This window comes from Molothrus aeneus, chromosome 1 (genome assembly GCF_037042795.1).
Source record: "Molothrus aeneus isolate 106 chromosome 1, BPBGC_Maene_1.0, whole genome shotgun sequence".
NCBI classification, from domain to species: Eukaryota; Metazoa; Chordata; class Aves; order Passeriformes; family Icteridae; genus Molothrus; species Molothrus aeneus.
The window spans coordinates 35,350,197-35,369,954 of NC_089646.1; the positions used below are offsets into that span (position 1 = coordinate 35,350,197).

Here is a 19,758-nt window from a genome sequence, read left to right on the forward strand (position 1 = left end):
ATTTGCCTGGTCTGCTTTATGAGCAAGCAAGGCAATGAAAAACACCATTTTATATTTCTACAGCTGAACAGGTGTTCCAGAGAAATCCAGTGAAGATGAGTGTGCCTCTCTGAAAACACCATCCAAAGGCTGCTGGACAGACCAGAGCTCACATTATGATTTTTAAGTTAATTCATCATCATCATCATCATTCTTGAGACACTTGCACATGACAAACTCGGGGTGCCCCATTCCTCCAGCTATCTGGGAGGCTCGTCCACTGCAACTCCCTTGTCCTGGCAGAAACATGGAAGGCTCATTAGGGCAAGATCTTAATATTCCCATCTTAAAGCAGCCTTGGAATAAATCCAGAAGAAAACAAGATTTTTATTTTTTTTTCCTAGTGCGCAATCAGGGATACAAAAGCCAAGGGTGCCCAGGCAGCTCCAAGTGCAAGGCCCTCAGGGCACTGCAGTGAAGAAGTGGTTTGGCAGGTGGATGTGTTTGGGCAGGGGGACAGGGTAGTGCCATCTTTTTTCCGTGCCATGGGGCATTTTCCCACTGTGGCATCCACGTGGGCTTTCAAAAACAGCTTTGGCTCTGCCGAGGCACCAGCACGTGGGAGGGTGCGCCAGACTGCAGCCGGACTTCACCCTCGCACCAAAGCCGCCGCGCTCCAGGGCTGGGGGTAGAAAGTGGGGCCCGCGGGTGGGCGGGCTGTGTATGTGTGTGCATGTGTGTTAAATTACTACTTTTAAAAATACATATTTATTTTTATTCCCTCGTGAAGACCGGGGCGGGCTTTTCCCCCTCAGGATCCTAAGATCCCTGCCCTCCTTTCCCCGCCCCCGCCAGGGGAGACGGGCGGCCGCCGTACCTGGCGCCCTCTGCCCGGGAGGAGCCGCCCGGGCCCCGTCGGCAGCGGCGCCGAGCAGGTGGGCGCGGCGGGGGCGCGGGGCGGGGCTGGGGGTCCCCGGCGCCCCGGGCCCCCTCACAGCTCGGCCAGCCGGGAGCGCCGAGCGGGGGCGCGGCCGCCGCCTCCCCTCGGTCCCCGCTGGGGCCCGGGCCGGGGCTGGGGCTTCCCCGGTGCCGCGGGGTCAGAGACGACTCGGCGGGCAAATTTGGTGCCGCGGCTCGGTCCCGGCCCCGGGCAGCGTCTGGCCGGCGGGGCAGCGGGGCCACCGGGTGACCGCGACACCCGCGCCCCTGGGATGTGGGTGCTCCCGGCGGCGGAGGAGGAAGCGTGGCTGAGGTCAGGCACGGGCTGTGCGCGGTGCTGCTCCTCTGTTGTGTCAAGCAGAGGGCTGTTTTCCGGCGGCGGTGGATGACAAGAAGTTGTTGAGTGGGTTTTTTTTTTTTCCCCAGTTCTCGTCATTGAAGTAGATGCGCTGGAATAGGTCAGCCGGGAAAGCGGGGCTGAGTGATTGTGAAAAGTACCGTGTATTAACTACTTATATACATATTGGAGGGGGAATGCTGGTGAGATGTTGGAAAGAAGCTCTTAAAGGTTTAATAATAATTAACATGGATAAAATTGAGGCTAAAATCTAGTGACTTTCGCATCAGCCTGCTAGTGCTAATTCAGAGTGACAGGGAATGTGTTGGTAAAGGGTAGCACGCGGATTTTTTATTTCTCTGTGGATATGCTCGGAGTTTGCAGAGACAGAGATGATGGGTTATGTGACAGCCAGCATCTCTGGAGTCGGGAAGGGGGGCTGGGTTTGTGTCGCTCAAGAAATTCAGGAGTTTGAGAATAGGAAGGACACATGAGACCTGCGTGCCTTTGTTTTGTTTGGTTCTGAAAGTGGAATGTCACTAAGCGAGGTTTCTGAAAGATAGCAAAGTAAGTCTGATTTGGGAGAAGAATCTGATAGAAGGTAAAGTTTGATGATTTCTGCGCCAAACAGTCTTGGGGTGGTCTGGATTTCTCGGCTAAAGTCTGCAAGTGCTCCTGCTGATTCAGACAGTGACATATTGCTGAAATTGCGATAGCAGTGATACCTGTTACTGTGCACGCTGCATGAATCAAGTCGTTGAACTGCTTCCTGATACAATCAGTGTTTTCAGTTTCTCCATCTGTGTTTGCCGTGCAAGTTCCTGTTTATTTCACAACGTGTGTTTGTATTATCTTTGTTAACATCTTCAGTTCGCGTGCTTTGTACTGAAGGACAAGCCATAGGGCAGATGATCAAGGAAATGAATGCAACTTTACTGCGTGATGGCAGTCGGAGCTGGGACACTTGTTAGGCACTTGTGTGCGTGGGGATGGTTCCCGTTCACTGCGTGAAGCTGTGACCCAAAGCATGTCCCGGCTGGAATGCGCAGGCGGTGCTGCCACCCACGGCTCGTACGGGACAGTGCCCTGCGTGCAGTGGAAAGGTTGAGTCTGCTTTGCTGGCAGGTACCGGCTTCCATGTGCAAGATAACATATGAGGAGCTCGGTGTGGGACACTTAGAGCAGATTGCGTAAGTGTGGGTTTTTAATTGATAGACTGCTTTGGCTGTTTTGCTGAAAATAATGATGGCAAAATCTGGGTTAGACTCATAACCAGAAAGAATGCTGTGGGAGTTGATGCTTTTCCTGGACCAGATGCAGGTTACAGAATGGGGCTTGCAATTGAAGTATGAAACTTTTTTTTATTTGTCTTTTTTTAATAAAGGATATATATTCTCTAAAGACAGGGGTGTATAAATAGTTTGACCAGCTTTGCATACAGACTTTGGTTGCTTAGGGGCAGATGCAATGTTTAATTCATTAACTGCAGTGCTCAAGTTATTGCTGGTTTGGATCTATGCCTGAAAATAATTGAGATGCACTTGAAATTCAGATTCTATGATTGTACTGCACTGGAAAGGGCAACATATGACTGTATTTATCAAATCGTGTAGTATAATACAAAGCGACTTCCTCTTTTTTTCTCTCATTCTTTCCTCACCTATAAGAGGAAATATATATAAATAAAGATCCTGTGACATCTCAATTTCTGTTACTGCAGTATGGGAATTCACAATGTTTGGAGTCTGTCCATAATGACTACTAAATCTGAACTTGCAGAAAGTACTTAGATAGTTGGGTTTTTAACAGTAAATCAAAACATAGCACTGTCACATCTCAGCAGTCACACCATAAAAGTCAGCACTGTTTGTTGAATGTTGTTTGTCCTAACAGGATATAGCCAGATGCTAATAGTTATTCACATTATTATCTTTGTACTTAGTAATTTTATTGCTTGATGAGGTCTGTATTTTGGGAAACTCTTTGTCCTCTGAAAAGAAGACCTTGAACAGAAAATAATATCTTAGTCATAACAAATAGAAAAATATTTGCACATTTTAAGAGACAGATGTTGAGAACTCCAAAGCAGAATAACACAATTTACTATTTTACATATTAAAAAAAAACTTATATTAAGTATTAAAAAGTTTAGTATTAATATTTTAAAATATTTTAGCTCCAAAGAGAAGCAAAACAGGGAAAAGACTGATATGAAATCTCTTTGTTTATAAGTCATAACTCACCTATAATAATTACTTTTTCAGACACATTTGCTTTTGTGGAAGCTTTTCTTCTCTGTGACTGGGACTAGTTCTGTTCAGTCATGTGAAGTAGGTGAGACTGGACAGGCTCAGCTCAGCTTTCTTGCCCTGTTAGTTACTGATCCTGCATGTGTGTGAGCATCTGCTGCATTATTATGTAGGTATTTTATGCAGTTCATTGAAGTTCTAATAAACGAGATCACACATGAAAAGTTGAAGCTCTGGGGAAAATGATGCTAGGCTCTGCTGCACCAGAATAAAAATTCCCATCTTCTTCAGAGTGTAGATGAAATTAGTATCTAAATAAACATAGCAATCAAGTGAGATACCCAGTCAAGTCTTTTATCTAGAAGTCTTTAGTACTCACATTACACTGACTTACCAGTGGCTGCTATGCAGTTTTGAGATGCAGCTTTCTGGGCTGCCTTTAACACTGTTCTTACAGATCTTCCTCAATTAGTCTATGTTCTTACACAAAGTAGTTACTGTCTTTCTGAGACTGAAGCTTTCTGAAAATGGGCATGTAGCAGCAAACCTTAATGGTACTTCACAGTTGCTTTTTTATCTGTGGTCATTCTGCATCAGGGTTGTCTGGTGGCTTCATAGCCAGGATGAACAAAGATATAAAGAGTGCTATATTTGCAAACAGAATAAAACATCCTTGGGGCTTCCAGATTGGAAAGAAACTGTATTTTCAGGCAAAATTATATTTTTTTGAATACACCCACCTTAATTTGACTTCTGAGTATTGTGAAGTGAACTCATTCAGTATTACATACATGACAGCTGTAAAGCTGCCTTTTGATTGCTTTGAAAGAATGTAAAACAGCTGAAGGATTTCCACAAGATGCAAAAAGCATGTTTTCATGCCATGGTAATTGAAACAACAGCTGAAACGGATTTCACTACCAGAAATATCTCTCTCTCAAGTAAGGTCATGCATGGAGAGCCTAATTCTTCTTTGCATTGACCCTGTGTCATCTTTCCCTGTTACAAATAGATAGATAACTCTCTGTGGTGTGAATGGTGTCACTCTGCAGCTAGCCCAGGCAGAGCAGAGCAACATAGCAGCTATGCTATAGCTGCAGGGTAAGTGCTAAAGTGAAAAGTGGGGGGAAACTGGGCCAAAAGTCCCTACATAATTAAGTTCTCTAAGCATAAGAACAGAAAATTCAGCATGAAAGCGCTTGCTCAGTCCTGACCCTGCTCTTACAAGTGTCCAAGAAAACTAAACAAAGTGTGTCTGCTCTGCAGCTTCTGTGTAATGGATATTCTATATCCTCCATTTACCCTGGTGGCAACTGCCGTGCCTGCCTTGACAAATGGATGTGTTGGCTGGAAATTTACAGTGCTTCTGCTTCATTCATAAGAGAGAGGTAAAATGAAGGAAGTGAATGAATGGGTTTAGAGATAGTAACCCCTTTGTGTTGCTGCCTTTCACAAGCCATGCACAGGTCTGTAAATGACTGCCTTACCATTTAACTTCTAGTTACTATATCATGTTTTCCTCTTTTCATTATAAGTAACAAAAAAAGAAAAAAAAAGAAAAAAGAGGAGGAGAGAATATAGTACTGCAGTCACAAAGGAGGTCTTGGGGTGTTTTGTTCCTCTTTTGTACCTTCATTGTTTTAAAGCTATTATGTTCCTGCTTTCCTAACTGGCATAGTTGTGTGTGAGAGAAAAATATGTATGCAGCAGCACTACTGATGTGTATAAAATAGTCCTGGCAGGTTTTTGGCTTTTGTCCAAGTCAGTTACACATTTTTATATGCTAAAGAAGAAAATAAATAACACTCTGTCTGTTCAAAATATGTGTATCTGCTGTGTTAGTTGAGTAGACACGTAAAGAAAATCATAAGAAGCATAAAAGGCAAAACTGGCTTATATACCAGGAAAACAGACTGGGGTTTTGGCAATTTATTTTCAGAGGGAATGTTTGCTTCTCTTGGGGATATGTAAATTACTGCAAAAATATCTGTCAGATTCTGCCTAGGATTTGGATAGAAAGTTGCTTTTATTGGTCAGTTGCATGAGTGTGAACAGCTTAACATGTTAGTGATGTTACTTTTGTTGCTGCAGATCATATATCCTGAAGTATTTTCAGAGTTAAACCCTAAAGAACTGATCTCACTTCTACTGAAAACAAAGGAAAATTTGGCAATATAAAAATAAGAGATGGATTAGCCCCTAGATTAGTAAATTGGCAGAGGGGGTGGGGAATATCTGTGTAAATACTGTGTGAGTGATAGATGTGGAGCCTAACAGGGCATTTAATGCAGAATGAAAGCCTTTTTTAGCCTTGAAATGACTAAGTAGCAAGGAAATTATGCAAAAGCGGATTGTACAAAATATCCTTGGATCAAGTGATCATGAGTTTACATTGACTTAACAGTAGGATAAATTATGCAGTCCCATGTGGGGGTACTTGGGTTTGCTCTGAACAGACTGTACCAAGAGCTGCAAAGGCCTGGAGTAGTTGCAAAATGAGTATGCTGTGGTTACTTTGCTCCTTTCCCTGCTTGTTTTTCTCCAATACTTCAATCTTTTATCCAATCCATCAGGTGGAGCTTAGTTCATCTGCACTAATACTTACCAGTTCTAGTCAGGATGTACATCCTCATATCTCCTAGAATCACATTTTCTGCGTTTTTTCAGAGCTGGATCAGCCTAGCTCTGCATTTCTTCTGTTTTTCTCAGTACTAGTAGCCTGTGCTGAACCTTTAGTATCATCATGCAGAGTTACTTAATTTTACTCCATGTGCAGTGTTTCTTTCCCCAGGGCAGACAACTGTACCTTTTAAATGAAATGCCTCTTCTTGCCTTGCCTTGCTTCAACAGCAGGCAAAAGGTGCAGTGAATGGTGACAAGGGCAAAGAAAGTGAAGAGTGGGAATGGAGAGACTGGTAAACCACTAGGAAAGGGGAGAAATATTCACAAAGTGAAGTAAAGAAAGAGGATGGGCCAGATCCAGGCTGGTTAATGTGAAAGCTGAAGGCCAAAGCCAGCATAAAACTTGACACCAGAATTCATGGAAACAAGTGAGTCCTCATCTTTAACCTGCTTGGTCTGATGGTAGCAGATACTGATTGCTCTGCAAGTATACTTGGGAGCTGTTCAAAGAAAACCACTTTTCTCCTTTGTGCCTATGAAAGATACAAATGCAAAAAAAATTTCTATTGCCATTTAATCACTAGAATAATTTTCCTTATTCATCAGGCAGCAAAGCTAGTTGAGTATTTTTGAATCCCTGATGTTCGTTGCTTATGCCATATGTACAGGTACGTATCAATCACAATTTCCTCTCTAAATATAATGCCTTTCCCAGGGAATTACCAGTGAAGACCTTTCATAAGTCAAAGGGCTGAAACTTCAATTTAATGAACTCATATTGTTTTTCTCTCAGCACTTTGTTTTATTAGCAATTCAGAACTAGGCCTACAAATCAAAACATCTTTTATCAGGAAAATTTTTTTGTTGCAGTTGCAAATGACTGCAATTTGCTGTTCATTGTACAAAGTAAAATCATTGTCCTGAGTAAATGGATGTAAAATTGGAGCTAGGTACTTTGTGCACTTCCTTTAAAAACAGCTAACAATTTTCTGTACAGGGAAGATATTTACACCTTTATGCACATAGGCAGTTTGATCTCAGCTTTGACACTTAAGGGAGAATAAGAACATATTACATATTATTTTTTCAGAACAATGAGCTAGTTAAAATAACAAAAATGCAATGTTATGGTAGCATAGCAAGGCTTTCTTAATAACATAAGAGTTTATAATTATGTACTTGTACTTATGGAAGCCCTACCCTGTGTAAAGAACATCTGAGATGAAGCTATCAATTATGTCACTGAAATGGGACAGCAGCTTCAACAGGATTGACAGAAAAGGGCATGAAAGTGAGAATGAATGTTCAGAAGTTATAGTTTAATTTTTTAGGCCATTAGGGCTAACATTTTTACCACAAGAATAGAAACTAAGTAATCACAATTTCACTGAAAACTGGAATCAAAGTTTCCCATTCTTTCTTTGAGGTGAGGATTTCCCTGACAACTTATTCCTGCAGGTGACCAGATCATTATGTTTTACATCCCTTGTGAAAGACAGTTCTCCTTAGCACATACAGTGACCACAGTCCATGCTGGGGCCTAAAACTGTATTGTAGGAAAGCATGGTGCATGTTGAATTGCAAAATTTATTCTCCTTGCATTGCCAGTATTAGACTGTTTCTTAAGCTGATAGCTATCAGCCTGACATGACATGCATGCAGGTTTCTATAAATTTATCATTTCAAGATGTACAGCTGTGAAAATCAGAGCTCTGATAAAATATCATGTGGTTGAAAGTGGAAATTTCAGAATTATTTAGGAACTGGATTTTTAAAGTCCTCTAGTCTTCCAATACCCATATTTGCAAATTCTTTTCACTTGACTGGCAGTTTAAAACAAGGTTTGAGCTGTCTGTAGCAAATATAGAAGAGCAAGATGCTGAATACTGCCTTGTTTGCATTTTCCATTTTGATGCTAGCTACTTAATTGGAAAGCAAAACTTTCTTCTCTTAAAGGAATTGGTTAAACAATGCTTGAAAATTTTTTTTGTAGAAACCATTCTGTGTACAAGTGTACTTTTCAAATAACTCTGTATTATAAAAATGATAGTCATTATATTAATAACTATAAAGGAATAGCTCATTAACAATGATGTGAAAACCTACAATTAGCTTCTTAGCAGAGGCTGCAAAATTTGCAGATGTTAACCTGAAACATCGAATTACCTCTACAGAGAGAGATCAAGCACTGCTCACACTGATACTCTTGAGGAGTATAAGAGTAAACAGTTGTCTTCAGAATGTGGCTGTGACCTTGAATGTCTACTGAGCTGCACTTTCTTTAGCTTAGGCAAATGATTAACTTTGCTAATGGCTGTATATCAAATTCACCATTGTTTGTATAGCTGGCAGTGAAACAAGCCATGTCTGTCTTTGTGTGGATGATGCGGTATTAATTTCAAGGAAACCCTTTGTATAAATTGTTTCCTTTGAAAAGTTAAGTCTTTGTGCAAGTCCTAATTACTTCTAATTTACCTCATTTGTCTTTGGGCTCTCTAACTTCAGGTTAACACTACTACAGGCACAACATATTTCTTCTTGGTATGTGTTGTTCTTTTCTCTTAGTCCTTATTTAAAAGAGGATGATGAATTCTCTTATTCTGCTCCCTTACAATCAGTCTTCTCTGACAGATCCCCATGGAGCAGAGGAAGCTACACCCTGAAACAGTCATATGTAGGGATGTGAAGTCATCTGTGCAGCTTTGCCTCTGAAGGGAGGTTTGTCAAGACATAGCACTGTAATTTCTGGCCTCAGCACCATAGGGAACCCAGCAGAGATCTGCCCACAGCACACACGGAAGCAAGGCGTCTTCAAATTCCTGTAGTCTCTGCTGGGTCAGCCCTGGACAGTTTGTGGCAATTTTATCAGGCATCTGACAGAATAAGAGTCATGCTGGGCTTTTTTCAGGCAGAAAGGGGAAGCAGCCCTTAACTGCATTAAGCCTGGTGGAAATAGTCCAAGCTAAGGAGAACTTACAGTCCTTGGCTTAAATTCAGGATACTGTTACGTGCTGTGAGACAGTCCTACAGACCCTGTAGAAGACAAATGCTGCTTAGAAGTGTTTCATCAGGTATTTAATGGAGAAAGAGCCCTTCCTTAAAGTTTGCACATTCCAATGGAATTGAAAAAGTCGGATTCTGCCTTAAGTTGCAGTGATGTAAATGGTGACTGAGAGCAGTAATTTCTCTCAAGTTTTACACAATTCTGATGTACAACTGTTAGATGGTGAAAGGCTGGAGTTTTCTTAGCTGTGGGAATATACATGTGAAAGTCTTATATATATAAGATGGGTATGTGTATGGTATTTGCCTTCCTGCTGTAAATGAAGATTCTAACAGTTTGACACTTCTACACAGTTCTTAAATGTCTCAAGTGCAGCAGAGACTGCATCATTTTGTGAATGGGGTTATCATTGTAGGGTGAAAAAGAGACTTGATATTCAGAGGCTTTACCTTGATTCTTTCTTGTTGGATTCTCTAAACACAAAACGTCATTCACACTCTCAAGAAAAGAAAAGAAAATGTAGCATCGAATGCTTAAATATTAAATGGTTTGATTATCTTAAAATTAGAATCTAGACCAGCTCTTTCCAAACAGAAGATTTTTCCAGGTCTTTTCCAGTTGTGTGATAGTGACAGCAGGAAAGTTGATCTGTGTAACACACATCTACTGTTCTCTGTTTTAATCTTCCCTGTATCTGCATGTGTTTGACTGTCTTTAAAAGATCTGTGGAGATCTCATACCAGTGATTTAAGCAATTCTTCAGTGATGTTTCGCAGGAGCAAATGAGCAATTTGCAAATTAAACAATTATGCTATTGTCTACCTTTGAGATCATGAAAGTTGAGCAGATGCTTATTGATGCTGTTTTTTCACAGGTAATTTTGAAATTATTTGACTTTTCTGTTGAAATATAAGGGCTTAAAAGCTATAATTCAGAACAGTACGGTTTATCAGAAAATCATACTTGATTATATAAAAGTTGTTTAAAAGGTAAAAACATGTTGTGGTCTACTCTTTTTCTTAAGTTTTTAATCAAGAAAGCAAGACAAATACTATAGATAAGCTCTCCTGCACACCATTGAAATATCTCTCTCAGCTTTTCCTTTGAAGGAAGAAAACCTGTACATTTCCCCAAAGGTGAATTACCTACTTCAGGGTGTGCAGCTGCAGTAATTGCAAATCCAGTAGTAATGAATCTGTTATTTTGCAATCCTTTCTCCAATGTGGTTATAAGGGTCAGATTTTCAATTCCAACCGTGTTGTTTCATGTTAATGACCATACCACCTAAAGACCTAGGGACACTGGCCATTTAAAAATACCCCTATTTAGAGTAATTTTAGTACATAAATGCATATTATGCACATTTAAATAATTGTGATTTTTTTTCCTCTGTCTTTTCCCCTTCTAGACATTGTACTAAATAAAAGGTATAGCTGTTTTGTGCCTTCCCTTTCCTTGATGGGTGAAGGCATTTTAGAATAGTTTTTGCAGGCATACCTGTGGTGGTTCTGCTGAATGTCAGTGTGGCAGGAGACATGTGAGCTGCTGTCCAAAATCCACTGTTTCTTACTGTGGATTTCTGCTCCCAGCAGGCTTTTGTTTTAGTGTGAGCCCTGCATTGAGGTTGTGGCAGTGATGCTTCAGGAGACCTTTGGGAAGCACTTGGATCAGAGTTTGTGCATGTCTGGTAGCTGAATAAAGTGAGATCAAAGCTACAGAAAAGCTTAGGCAGAGGTTTTGAGTTTCCCACAGGCAAATCCAGCACAAGATTGAGCGAGCAGTTCATGAAGAAGAAAGATCTGCACCTCCTCTGTCTTGTCTGACACTTCAGATTAAATTCTGGGTGAAGGCTTTATTTGGGCCTTCAGAAATCTGGAGCTTGAGTTCTTACATTGATGACTGCAGAGTTGTTCTTTAACCCAGCTGCTATTCAAGCACATGTGGTGAGAACACGCAAAGAACAATCTGTGACACCTGAAATTACCAGGTTCAAAATTATCCTTACCAACAGAACAAAAAAAGACCAATTGTTTTGAGATCAGAGAAGAGTAATAATGTTCTCTGACTGATGAAAAGTTCACTGCCTTGTGAGAAGTAAAACAACTCCAAAAGTATAACAAGTCCTTGCAAATGTACTTTTGAATTACAGTGCTTATATTCCACAAAGCTGATGCAGAGCAGTAGGAGAAACTATTTTGCTTGGAACAAGGTAGAGTCATGTGCAGTGGAGTGCAAATGGGATCAAATTAGAGAAGGAGAAATTAGGCTGCGTGTCAGGCAATCTGAACTAAAAGAGTTATTTGACTGGGAAAGAGCTTCCCAAGGGAAATAATAAAAGCCACATTATTTGGGACACCTAAAATTAGACTTCAGAAAGCACTAGAAAAAAATGTACAACCTTGCTTTGGTAGGGAAGTGGACTAGAAAAGGCAGGGTTTTGGATTTTCTTCTCTTTTTTTTTTGTTTGCAATAAATTCTATAATTGTTGGGCTCAATTCTCTTCTGTGATATTTAAGTCAAGGTAAGATTTACATTGCTTCTTGCCTTAGGAAACTGAGGTTAAACAAAACATATAGGCTTCTACCCTCCACTTTGCCAGCCTTTTGAACTCTATCTTTTTATTTCTGTCCCTCAGGGATAGTTCAGACCCCTCTCTTCCAATTATAGATATGCATATTTAGAGGAGTGGAGAAAGGGCACATGTGCCTTAAGGATCCTTTGTAGCATTTCCCTCTTACCTGGCTCTTACCAGACACTGCAACTGATCAATATGATACTCCTTTTTTTGGTTTTAATTCAGAGTTTATTTTGATTGTTATGTGGAAATCCATAAACTTGGCATGTTCTGAAGTTACTGTGTGAAATTACTGACCATGGGTTTTATGGTTATATATATATATATATATTCATATATATATGTATGTATGTGTACATGTTTGAGTATATATGTATATATAATATAGTGAGGGGAGAGGCAAATGAAATGCAGCCTTTAACCAAGGAACAGAGGCCTCCAAGTAATGTGTTGAAATGCTGCAGCCTTCTCCATAATTGTCTTTCAATACAGTCCATGTGATATTGCTGCAGTAATACAAAGGAGTTTATCATAGCCAATCCTACATATTAAAAAGTGTAGATTGTGCAGTCATGACTAAATGTTAAGAGCCAATTGTTTTTTATTGTACATTAGCTTGAAGATTCCTGTCTTTATCACCATACACTGTCTACTTGTGAGATGGCAGTGCTCCTTTCAAAGCCTCTATGGTTCTTCATTGTGTAGGCATTACCCTGTAATAGTTCTGGTATAAAACCATGAGTTTTAATGTGCACACAAAAGCATGCCAAGGTCAGGGCATTGAGCCTCCAAATTTGTGGTAAGAGACTAAAGAAGGCATGTCAGCAGGATTTTCTGAAAGATGGTTCGTTTGTAGAGGGTTTGAGAAAACATTAGAGGAAAGCTATATGGTGCCTCCAGTATTTCATTCAAGGGCTATGTGTTAGAGCCTCACAGAATGCATTTAGCCCTGATGCCACTAGACATATGGAGTATATGGGAGTGGGATACATGGTGAACAACTTTCTCTTCTCTGAATTTTGGGTTGTAGTTTCTACACAGTTTCTAGTCCTTGAATTTAGGCTGCATCATTTGTAGGAACAAGTGCTGGGGCAGGGACTGATGGAGAGGCAGCTAGAAAAGTCATCTGATGGCATTTCAGACTGTGACTTTTAAATAGCAGGAGCTGATTCCCATTTCCTTTCTCCCACTGCTGCTTGCCTCCAATGTGCTCTACCTCCTGCTGCCATTCATGTGGTCTGCCACAGGAGCGTGGGTTGAATTTTTTTTTTCTTAATTTGACTAAGAGCATATTTCCCATTCTAAATCCTTAATGAAGACAAAAGGCCTGTATTGCAGGGTAGGAAGATACTAACCCGAAACATATTATTAGCTGGGAAGACTCATTCTCCTTATGTCCATGTTTTTGAATGGTTTAATTGAGGAAAAGAGGTATCTTCTGATGATGGGTTTTTGAATAGGGCAACGATGAGGGTGGAATGATGGAGATGCTGTGATGCCAGCTTTCTTGGAAAGCTTCATTAAGAGATTATTAAAGTGATTGTAACTGATTCTGTTACAGATCAGGGTGCTTTGATCAGCCAGCCCTTTGCACAGCAATCTCTCAAGGGAGAAAATGAGTGTTTCAGAGGCTCTGCATGTTTAATTTTGACTGATCTCTCATTAAGTATTTTACAAGATAGAAAAGGAGAAAAATACTCCGACATTATTGGGATATTGTTCATGTACACTGGCTAGGAAGTGAACAAGTCTGCATATACATTTTTATTTCACCGACTCTTCCAAGCTAACCCTCTAGCAAAACAGCCAGATATTCCACTCAAGATTCTAACTTGCCTCATTTCTATGTTATCTTCTCTCCTGAACTTTTCCAGTTTTAACTGTCATGCCTCCTCCCTACACAGATGATTCTGTAAAAGCATGTTTTTAAAAAGGAAGGGGAACAGGTTCTGGGAATTGTGGTCTTTTTAACTTAACATCAATTTCTAGTAAAACATTAAAATGTGAAAAATGTTTCTAAGACCTTTCAGGAGTCAGGGAAACAAATTATGACCTAGAGAGATGTATAAAGAGTAAACGTGAGAAACCAATGTAATTTCTTGTTAAGATAAAGCCTTGCAGAAAGAAAAGACAAAGCATATTACATATTTTGTGTTATTGTAGGGCTTTTGACACTGTTTCATATGACTTTGTGAAGAGTATCAGAAAATAATCATGACATCATGGATGTGGAACAAGATGTAAAACTAGATGTGTTTGGAGCCTTTATCCAAGTGTCGCTATCAAAAGAAGATTTCAAGCATAGCTTGCATAGGCCTCTCCTTGGCACTGCCTGTACTTTCATTTGCAACTTTACTAATGAAATACAGGGGTTTCTTGTTAACTTTAATGATGACTGAGTCATGCTGAGGGCATGGTTAGGTATGAAAGTCAGTGAATGATGCACTGTCATTCTACAAAAGATCTTTTTTAAAAAGAAAAGCATATAGCTTTTGTTGGAAGATATGTGCCTTTTTGTCAGTGTATTACTAAAGAATTGTGAAAATTGACATTTAAAAATGGCAAGAAAACACTTGACTTTAACACTTGAGATGTCTGGTCCTTGATATTATATAATTTGGTAATTGAAGCATTAATTTGCAGAATTATTTATTTATTATTAAATCATGAGGAACTTAAAAAGTCCCTTACTCTCTCCTTAGAGCAGCAAACCTCTGGCTTAAAGTCAACTGAGGTCTGGTCCCAGCAGGAGTGTCTACATGTGGTCAACTGTGATTTGTTCTCTGCAGAATTGCATTTCAGGGCTATGGGCTAGGTTAAGGCAAGATGTAATAGTTGGACAGGCTAGCATCTATGCATTTGGTACTCATGGCACTGGTCCAGATCCGTGAGCTTGTTCTTTAGATGTGTGTTGTCATCATAACTGTAATGAGGCTGCTCGTGCTGTACTTTTGGAAGCAGTGCAGTATAAAAGTCTTCACTCTGCTGAGAGCTAGATATTTTGGCCGATCTTCAGCTTGCAGTGTATAAACACATTGCTCTCTGTTTTTCTTTTTATTCTTCCACTTTTCCTCCCTTCCTTCTCCTCAAGGACATAGACTGGCCATATTTTTCACAACTGGGTGAAGCTAGAAATCCGAGCAGATGCCTGTGCCTCCACCGCCGCCGCCACCTCCTCCTCCACCACCTCCACCACCACCTTCGGGAGGGCCCCCTCCACCACCACCTTCGGGAGGGCCCCCTCCACCACCACCACTGGTAAGATTGACTTTTCATTTCTGTGTGCAAAAGCTTAGCTGTAGTAGTCAGCTCAGAGCCCACAGGGTTTTGGCATGGATATTCATAGCAAGTATCTGGGGCAGATGTTTGTTTTGCTGGCACTGATTCTGTTCATTACAGCAGTGATCTCCAAAGTGGGGTGTGTGAGATGATCCATTGGTATGTGGGATGAAAATACTGCAACTTCAGTCATACATGTGTATATTTTATAAAGAAATAAACCTATGTGTTTTGGGGTGCATGCTCAAAAATTTTGTCACTGCTAGGAGTGCATGATCAAAAGGTTTTGAGATGAATAGAGTGCATATGGTGAGAATTTAGCATTTGTGAATACTTTTCCAGCCAAAGGGAATTCATTTTTGTATTGGTAATGGTACAGATGGTAAGTACTAATTTCTTCCTCCTTTTTCTTACAGCTCCTATTAAGACTCACAGTGTTCAGCTGTACATTTTGCCCTTTCTAGCACACGGTGTCTTCCTGGGGATACAGCACAATATTCTTCTGTACATGTGCAGGAACAATTACAGCTTGTAGCAGATCATTACTGTGTGTGTCATGAAGTAGAACATGTGCCTTGCCAGCATGTTTGCAATAAGAGGAGGATGCTCTGGGTGAACTTTCAGGGTATTACATTTCCATACCTTCACAATCAATTATTGTACCTATTGTAAAACCTGTTTAAGTAATTCCTTGAATTCTGTGATCAGTTGGTCATAACCTGTTTCTGCATTGAAATTCTTAGACTTTTTTTGAAAAAGTGGAACCTGGCACGGTTTGTTCAAATCATAAAATCTCCCCTGACTTTTTTCATACATTATTCCGTCACTGCTGTGGTTATTTGCACAGTATGTTAGACTGTGTAGCAAAACAGTACATGGTACTTAAAATGTACTTCAAATGTACTTCTAGTTTATTTTTTTTTAAGAACTGCATTTCTCTGTTGCATCCCTTGGCATCTCTGCCGGTTTTGTTCCCAGGAAGGTTGGTTGATTTTGTTTGGTATTGTTCATAATGCTCTTATTTTATGGGGTTTTTTTCCAGAAGGAGGTTTCTTTGCAAGTTTCTTTCTGCTACTTTACAGGCTGAACAATTTTGTAAAACTCCCCATGAGTTGTGGAGATGAAGAGGAGGAGGAGGATAAAGACAGCAAATCAAATAAGCAGTGTTTGATTCTTTTCAGCATTCAGCTTCAACTTTGGCACCAGGAGCAGTGTTTCCAATTAGCAATACTTCTGGGCTGGTACACAACTATACTTAGATGCTGAAATAAGTGGGCTGCATATTGTGAGCAGCTTAATGCTCACAACTGCAATTAAAGTCAACAGAAGCTACAAATGTTCTTATCCTAATAAATTTAGATCAGACAAGTATCTAGAGACATTTTTAGACTCCTCTAACATACACCAATTATAAATGACTTGAGAAAGCTAAAAGGACCCCTAAGGATCATTATGAACAAGTTTAGGATTTTTTCTTTCCGCTTCTCTTTTCTGACAACTAAACCCACTCCCGTGGTAGGGTTTTGATACAAGAAGGCTTGTTTTCATATTGTAGTTGGATCATTCTGTTTCAAATGGGTGGTCTCCGTATAAGACATGCAGAATTTTGAGTCAGCTCCATCTTGGTGACATGATACATACTAGATGTGTTTCTAGTTATTGTCTGATATTGAAGCTTTGCTTTTAATAAGTCTTGATACTAAAAAGAGTATCAACACAAATAATTAATAAAATAGCGTGGTAGGACATTGTTTTTTCTGCAACAGCAAAATTACTTTTCCCTGTCAAAACTGAATGAGAGACAGGATCAGGAATCTGCCTGGTGAGTTCAGCAGAAGCACAGAGTAGGAGGCTGCTCTCCAGCTGGTGCCAAGTTACAGAGTAAAACCTTATAGTTGGGGAGCCTTCAGAAACTTGCTACAGACCCTATTTTCTTTTACTGGAAAGCCCTTTTCTAGAAATTGGCATTTGTCTTTCACAGTTGCTAATCTGCCCAGCTGTTGTTACAGCTGCTAGATCTACAGTTGGGGATGGAAGAAGGAAAAATTTTTACAGGCGTATAGCTTTAAGGAAAACCTTCAAAGCAACTAAGTTATTATTTGGCCAACAGCTGGAGAAGTTCCAAAGTAAACAGCACAGTGATTTTTATTATATTGGTATGATTAAATCGGAGTAAGATTTGCATGTCAGCAATTAAAAGTTAGGTTTTAATTTTACTATTGATATGCGGGTGAGCCACTAGTTTAATTTATGTGATTTATGTTAAAAGAAAAATGTCTGTGTGTAGGTGGGGGTTTTAGAACCTGTAGTTTTTCATGATGCTATTGCAGAGGTACCATGAGAACCATACTTTCCCCTGCTTTCACTATCAAGAGATTTTTAGCAGAAGTAGTCATCACATTATGTTTTCTCTGCACATTTTCTTTGCTAATATTGTGAGCCTTGATCCCAAATAATTTTGCAGTCCTTAACTTCGTGGAAATTCTAATCACTGTTGGCACATAACTTTTTTGTCCTGTTGACTCTTAAGGCAGAAGAAACTTCCTTCCTAGTGTTTTTTGGCCTTGTCCCTACTGTTTTCTAAGACTTTTGCACTTGCTGATATTCTGTAAGTACTTGTATTGAATTTTGTTCACAAAAGTTGTTACAAGACAATACAAAGTGATTTGGAGATGGTATTTAAGACATGCTAAGAGCCACCTGTACAGCCAAAAAAACTACTGGCTGTTAGACCAAACTTAAAAGGAAACAAATTGCTGGATTTCTCAGGAGGGAATGGTGGGATGTCTGCTGTAGCAGATGCAGGTGGCTGAGTCAAAATGCAAATACAGCTAATTAGATTAATTGACCATGTCTTCAAATGCCTACTTTCTGGGGGTCATAGAGATGAGAGGGGTGAGTAGGCAGAATAAAACTATGCCCTGATGTATTTTCTGGCACTGGATTATAGAATTCAATTCTCTTTATGTTCCCTTTTCCTCTACACCTTAACAAAGCACACTTACACAGGAGGCTTTTTATAAAGCTCTTTTAGTTTATGGGCATGCCATGTAAGGTAGGGTTTTTTAATAGTTTTTGTTGGTGGTCTTGGGGAAGAGGTTGGTAGTTTTGGGGTTTTTTTAAAGCTTTCTGCTCATGAAAAATTTAATTTTATTCCCAATCTATTTCTTTTACCAGTCCTGCCTTTAACTTGGCATATGAGGCAACCAGGTTAGTTTTGGCTTGTCATATTTTCTGGAGTATGTGTCACCACTGAGACGATTAAAATTTTTCTCTGCTTAATTTCCCAAGAAAAGGATCAAGAGAGAATTTTGCTTTGATAAACCCTGTTCACTTATTACATGCAGTGAAGACTGTTACTGCTGTGTGGCCTCTGTATATATGAATTTGTAATGTTAAGATCAGTCATCACCTATTAAAATGTTAATATTGGAGGAAGTGTGGATGTGTAGCAGCCCTGCTGGGTTGTGCCTTACTCAGAGATGTTTGTTTAATGATTCATATGTTTGTGGAGTTTAAGAAAATACTTCTGTTCTCTTTAGAATTGTTATGAATAAAGTCTTAGCATAGAAATTAACCCCCAAAATCACAATGGACCAGATGATTAAAGCTCATAAAGTAGCATCAGGTGTTTATTTGCTGCCTTGTGGCACACTAGAAACAAGGATAGCAGAAGGAGAAAGTAATATGCTTACTTTGGTGATAGAAATGTGAACCTTGAAACAATGATGAATGCTAGAATAGCATTTGGATTAAGCATAATAATTGCCTCATCCTTATTTAGTTAAAAATTTTTAAAAATTAAAAACAGAATTACTGTTGTAGATAAACCTGTCAGTGTTTACCAAGTTTTTTATTCTTTTCTTATTTTCTACTCTGTAATAAAAAACTCAGAAAAGCAATTTCTCATTATATAATGTTATGATAAAATACTGATTTACACAGAAGGATTTCCAAGGTTGAGAAAAACATTACCTGATAGTTTCCCTTGGGGGGATGTTTTTCCCCTCCTTCATGCAGTTGTTAGATTGAAAGCCTTGCTGAGCTGTTTCCTTCAGCTTCTCAAGAAATTCAGAGAGCTACAGTGTTCATCTGAAGTTGTGTGGGAGTTGGTTTTGCTCCTCTGACATTTAGCACTACTGTTCTTTGGAAAGAGAACAAACAGCATATGTAAAACATCTTGGCTGAAGATAATGATGATTTATGGTATTTTGATTTGGTCTTACCAAATATAGTATGAGTGAATGTGCACATATGAGCACTCATATGCATAAATTTTTGGTCATGCTTGCTAATAATTTATTGTAAAAATTAAAGTAATCTCTCAAGTTTCTATTCAGACTTCTAGACATGCAAGTGTAATACTGAAAGAACAGCATTGTGCATGGTGCCAATTGCAAAATAGTTAGGAATGTGTTTATTAAAATTTTATCTGAGCTGTAAGATCATATTTAGTACTTTGTCATGGAGGCTAGGAGATACTAAAGCACAATATTTATTGCTGATAGGTAAAACACTGGAGTGAGGGAAAATGCAGGCTTGATAATCTTGTTGGTGACTGACTGATCACACAGACTGTGCTGAGGGCTGGACAAAGCACAGCTGAAATTCAGGATACTGATGTATAGTGTTTTAATAATATATCATGTCTCACACCGTCTGCTTTCATAAAGAGGTGAGAGTGAATCATGTAGAAAGAAAAATGCTGTATCTTTGTGTGGTTTATTTGACTTAATTTTCAGCTGTTGGAAAATTGGGATTGCATAGCTGTGGT

At 39.6% G+C, this 19,758-nt stretch overlaps 1 protein-coding gene across 6 annotated transcripts in view; it reads left to right on the top strand.

The window, feature by feature from the left end:
- Positions 1-834: 834 nt before the first annotated feature.
- Positions 835-19,758, top strand: part of WIPF3 (WAS/WASL interacting protein family member 3) — a 37,969-nt gene continuing 19,045 nt past the window's right edge. For 2 of the 6 annotated variants that reach the window (XM_066554916.1, XM_066554956.1), the window contains exons 1-2: positions 835-914; positions 14,797-14,963. In XM_066554916.1, the coding sequence (XP_066411013.1) occupies positions 14,850-14,963 (114 nt within the window). In that variant the 5' untranslated portion in view covers positions 835-914; positions 14,797-14,849. Of the gene's footprint in view, positions 915-1,139; positions 1,232-1,471; positions 1,857-2,158; positions 2,446-14,796; positions 14,964-19,758 lie in introns of those variants that run through there. The other 4 variants (XM_066554931.1, XM_066554938.1, XM_066554924.1 and 1 more) reach the window with 4 other exon arrangements.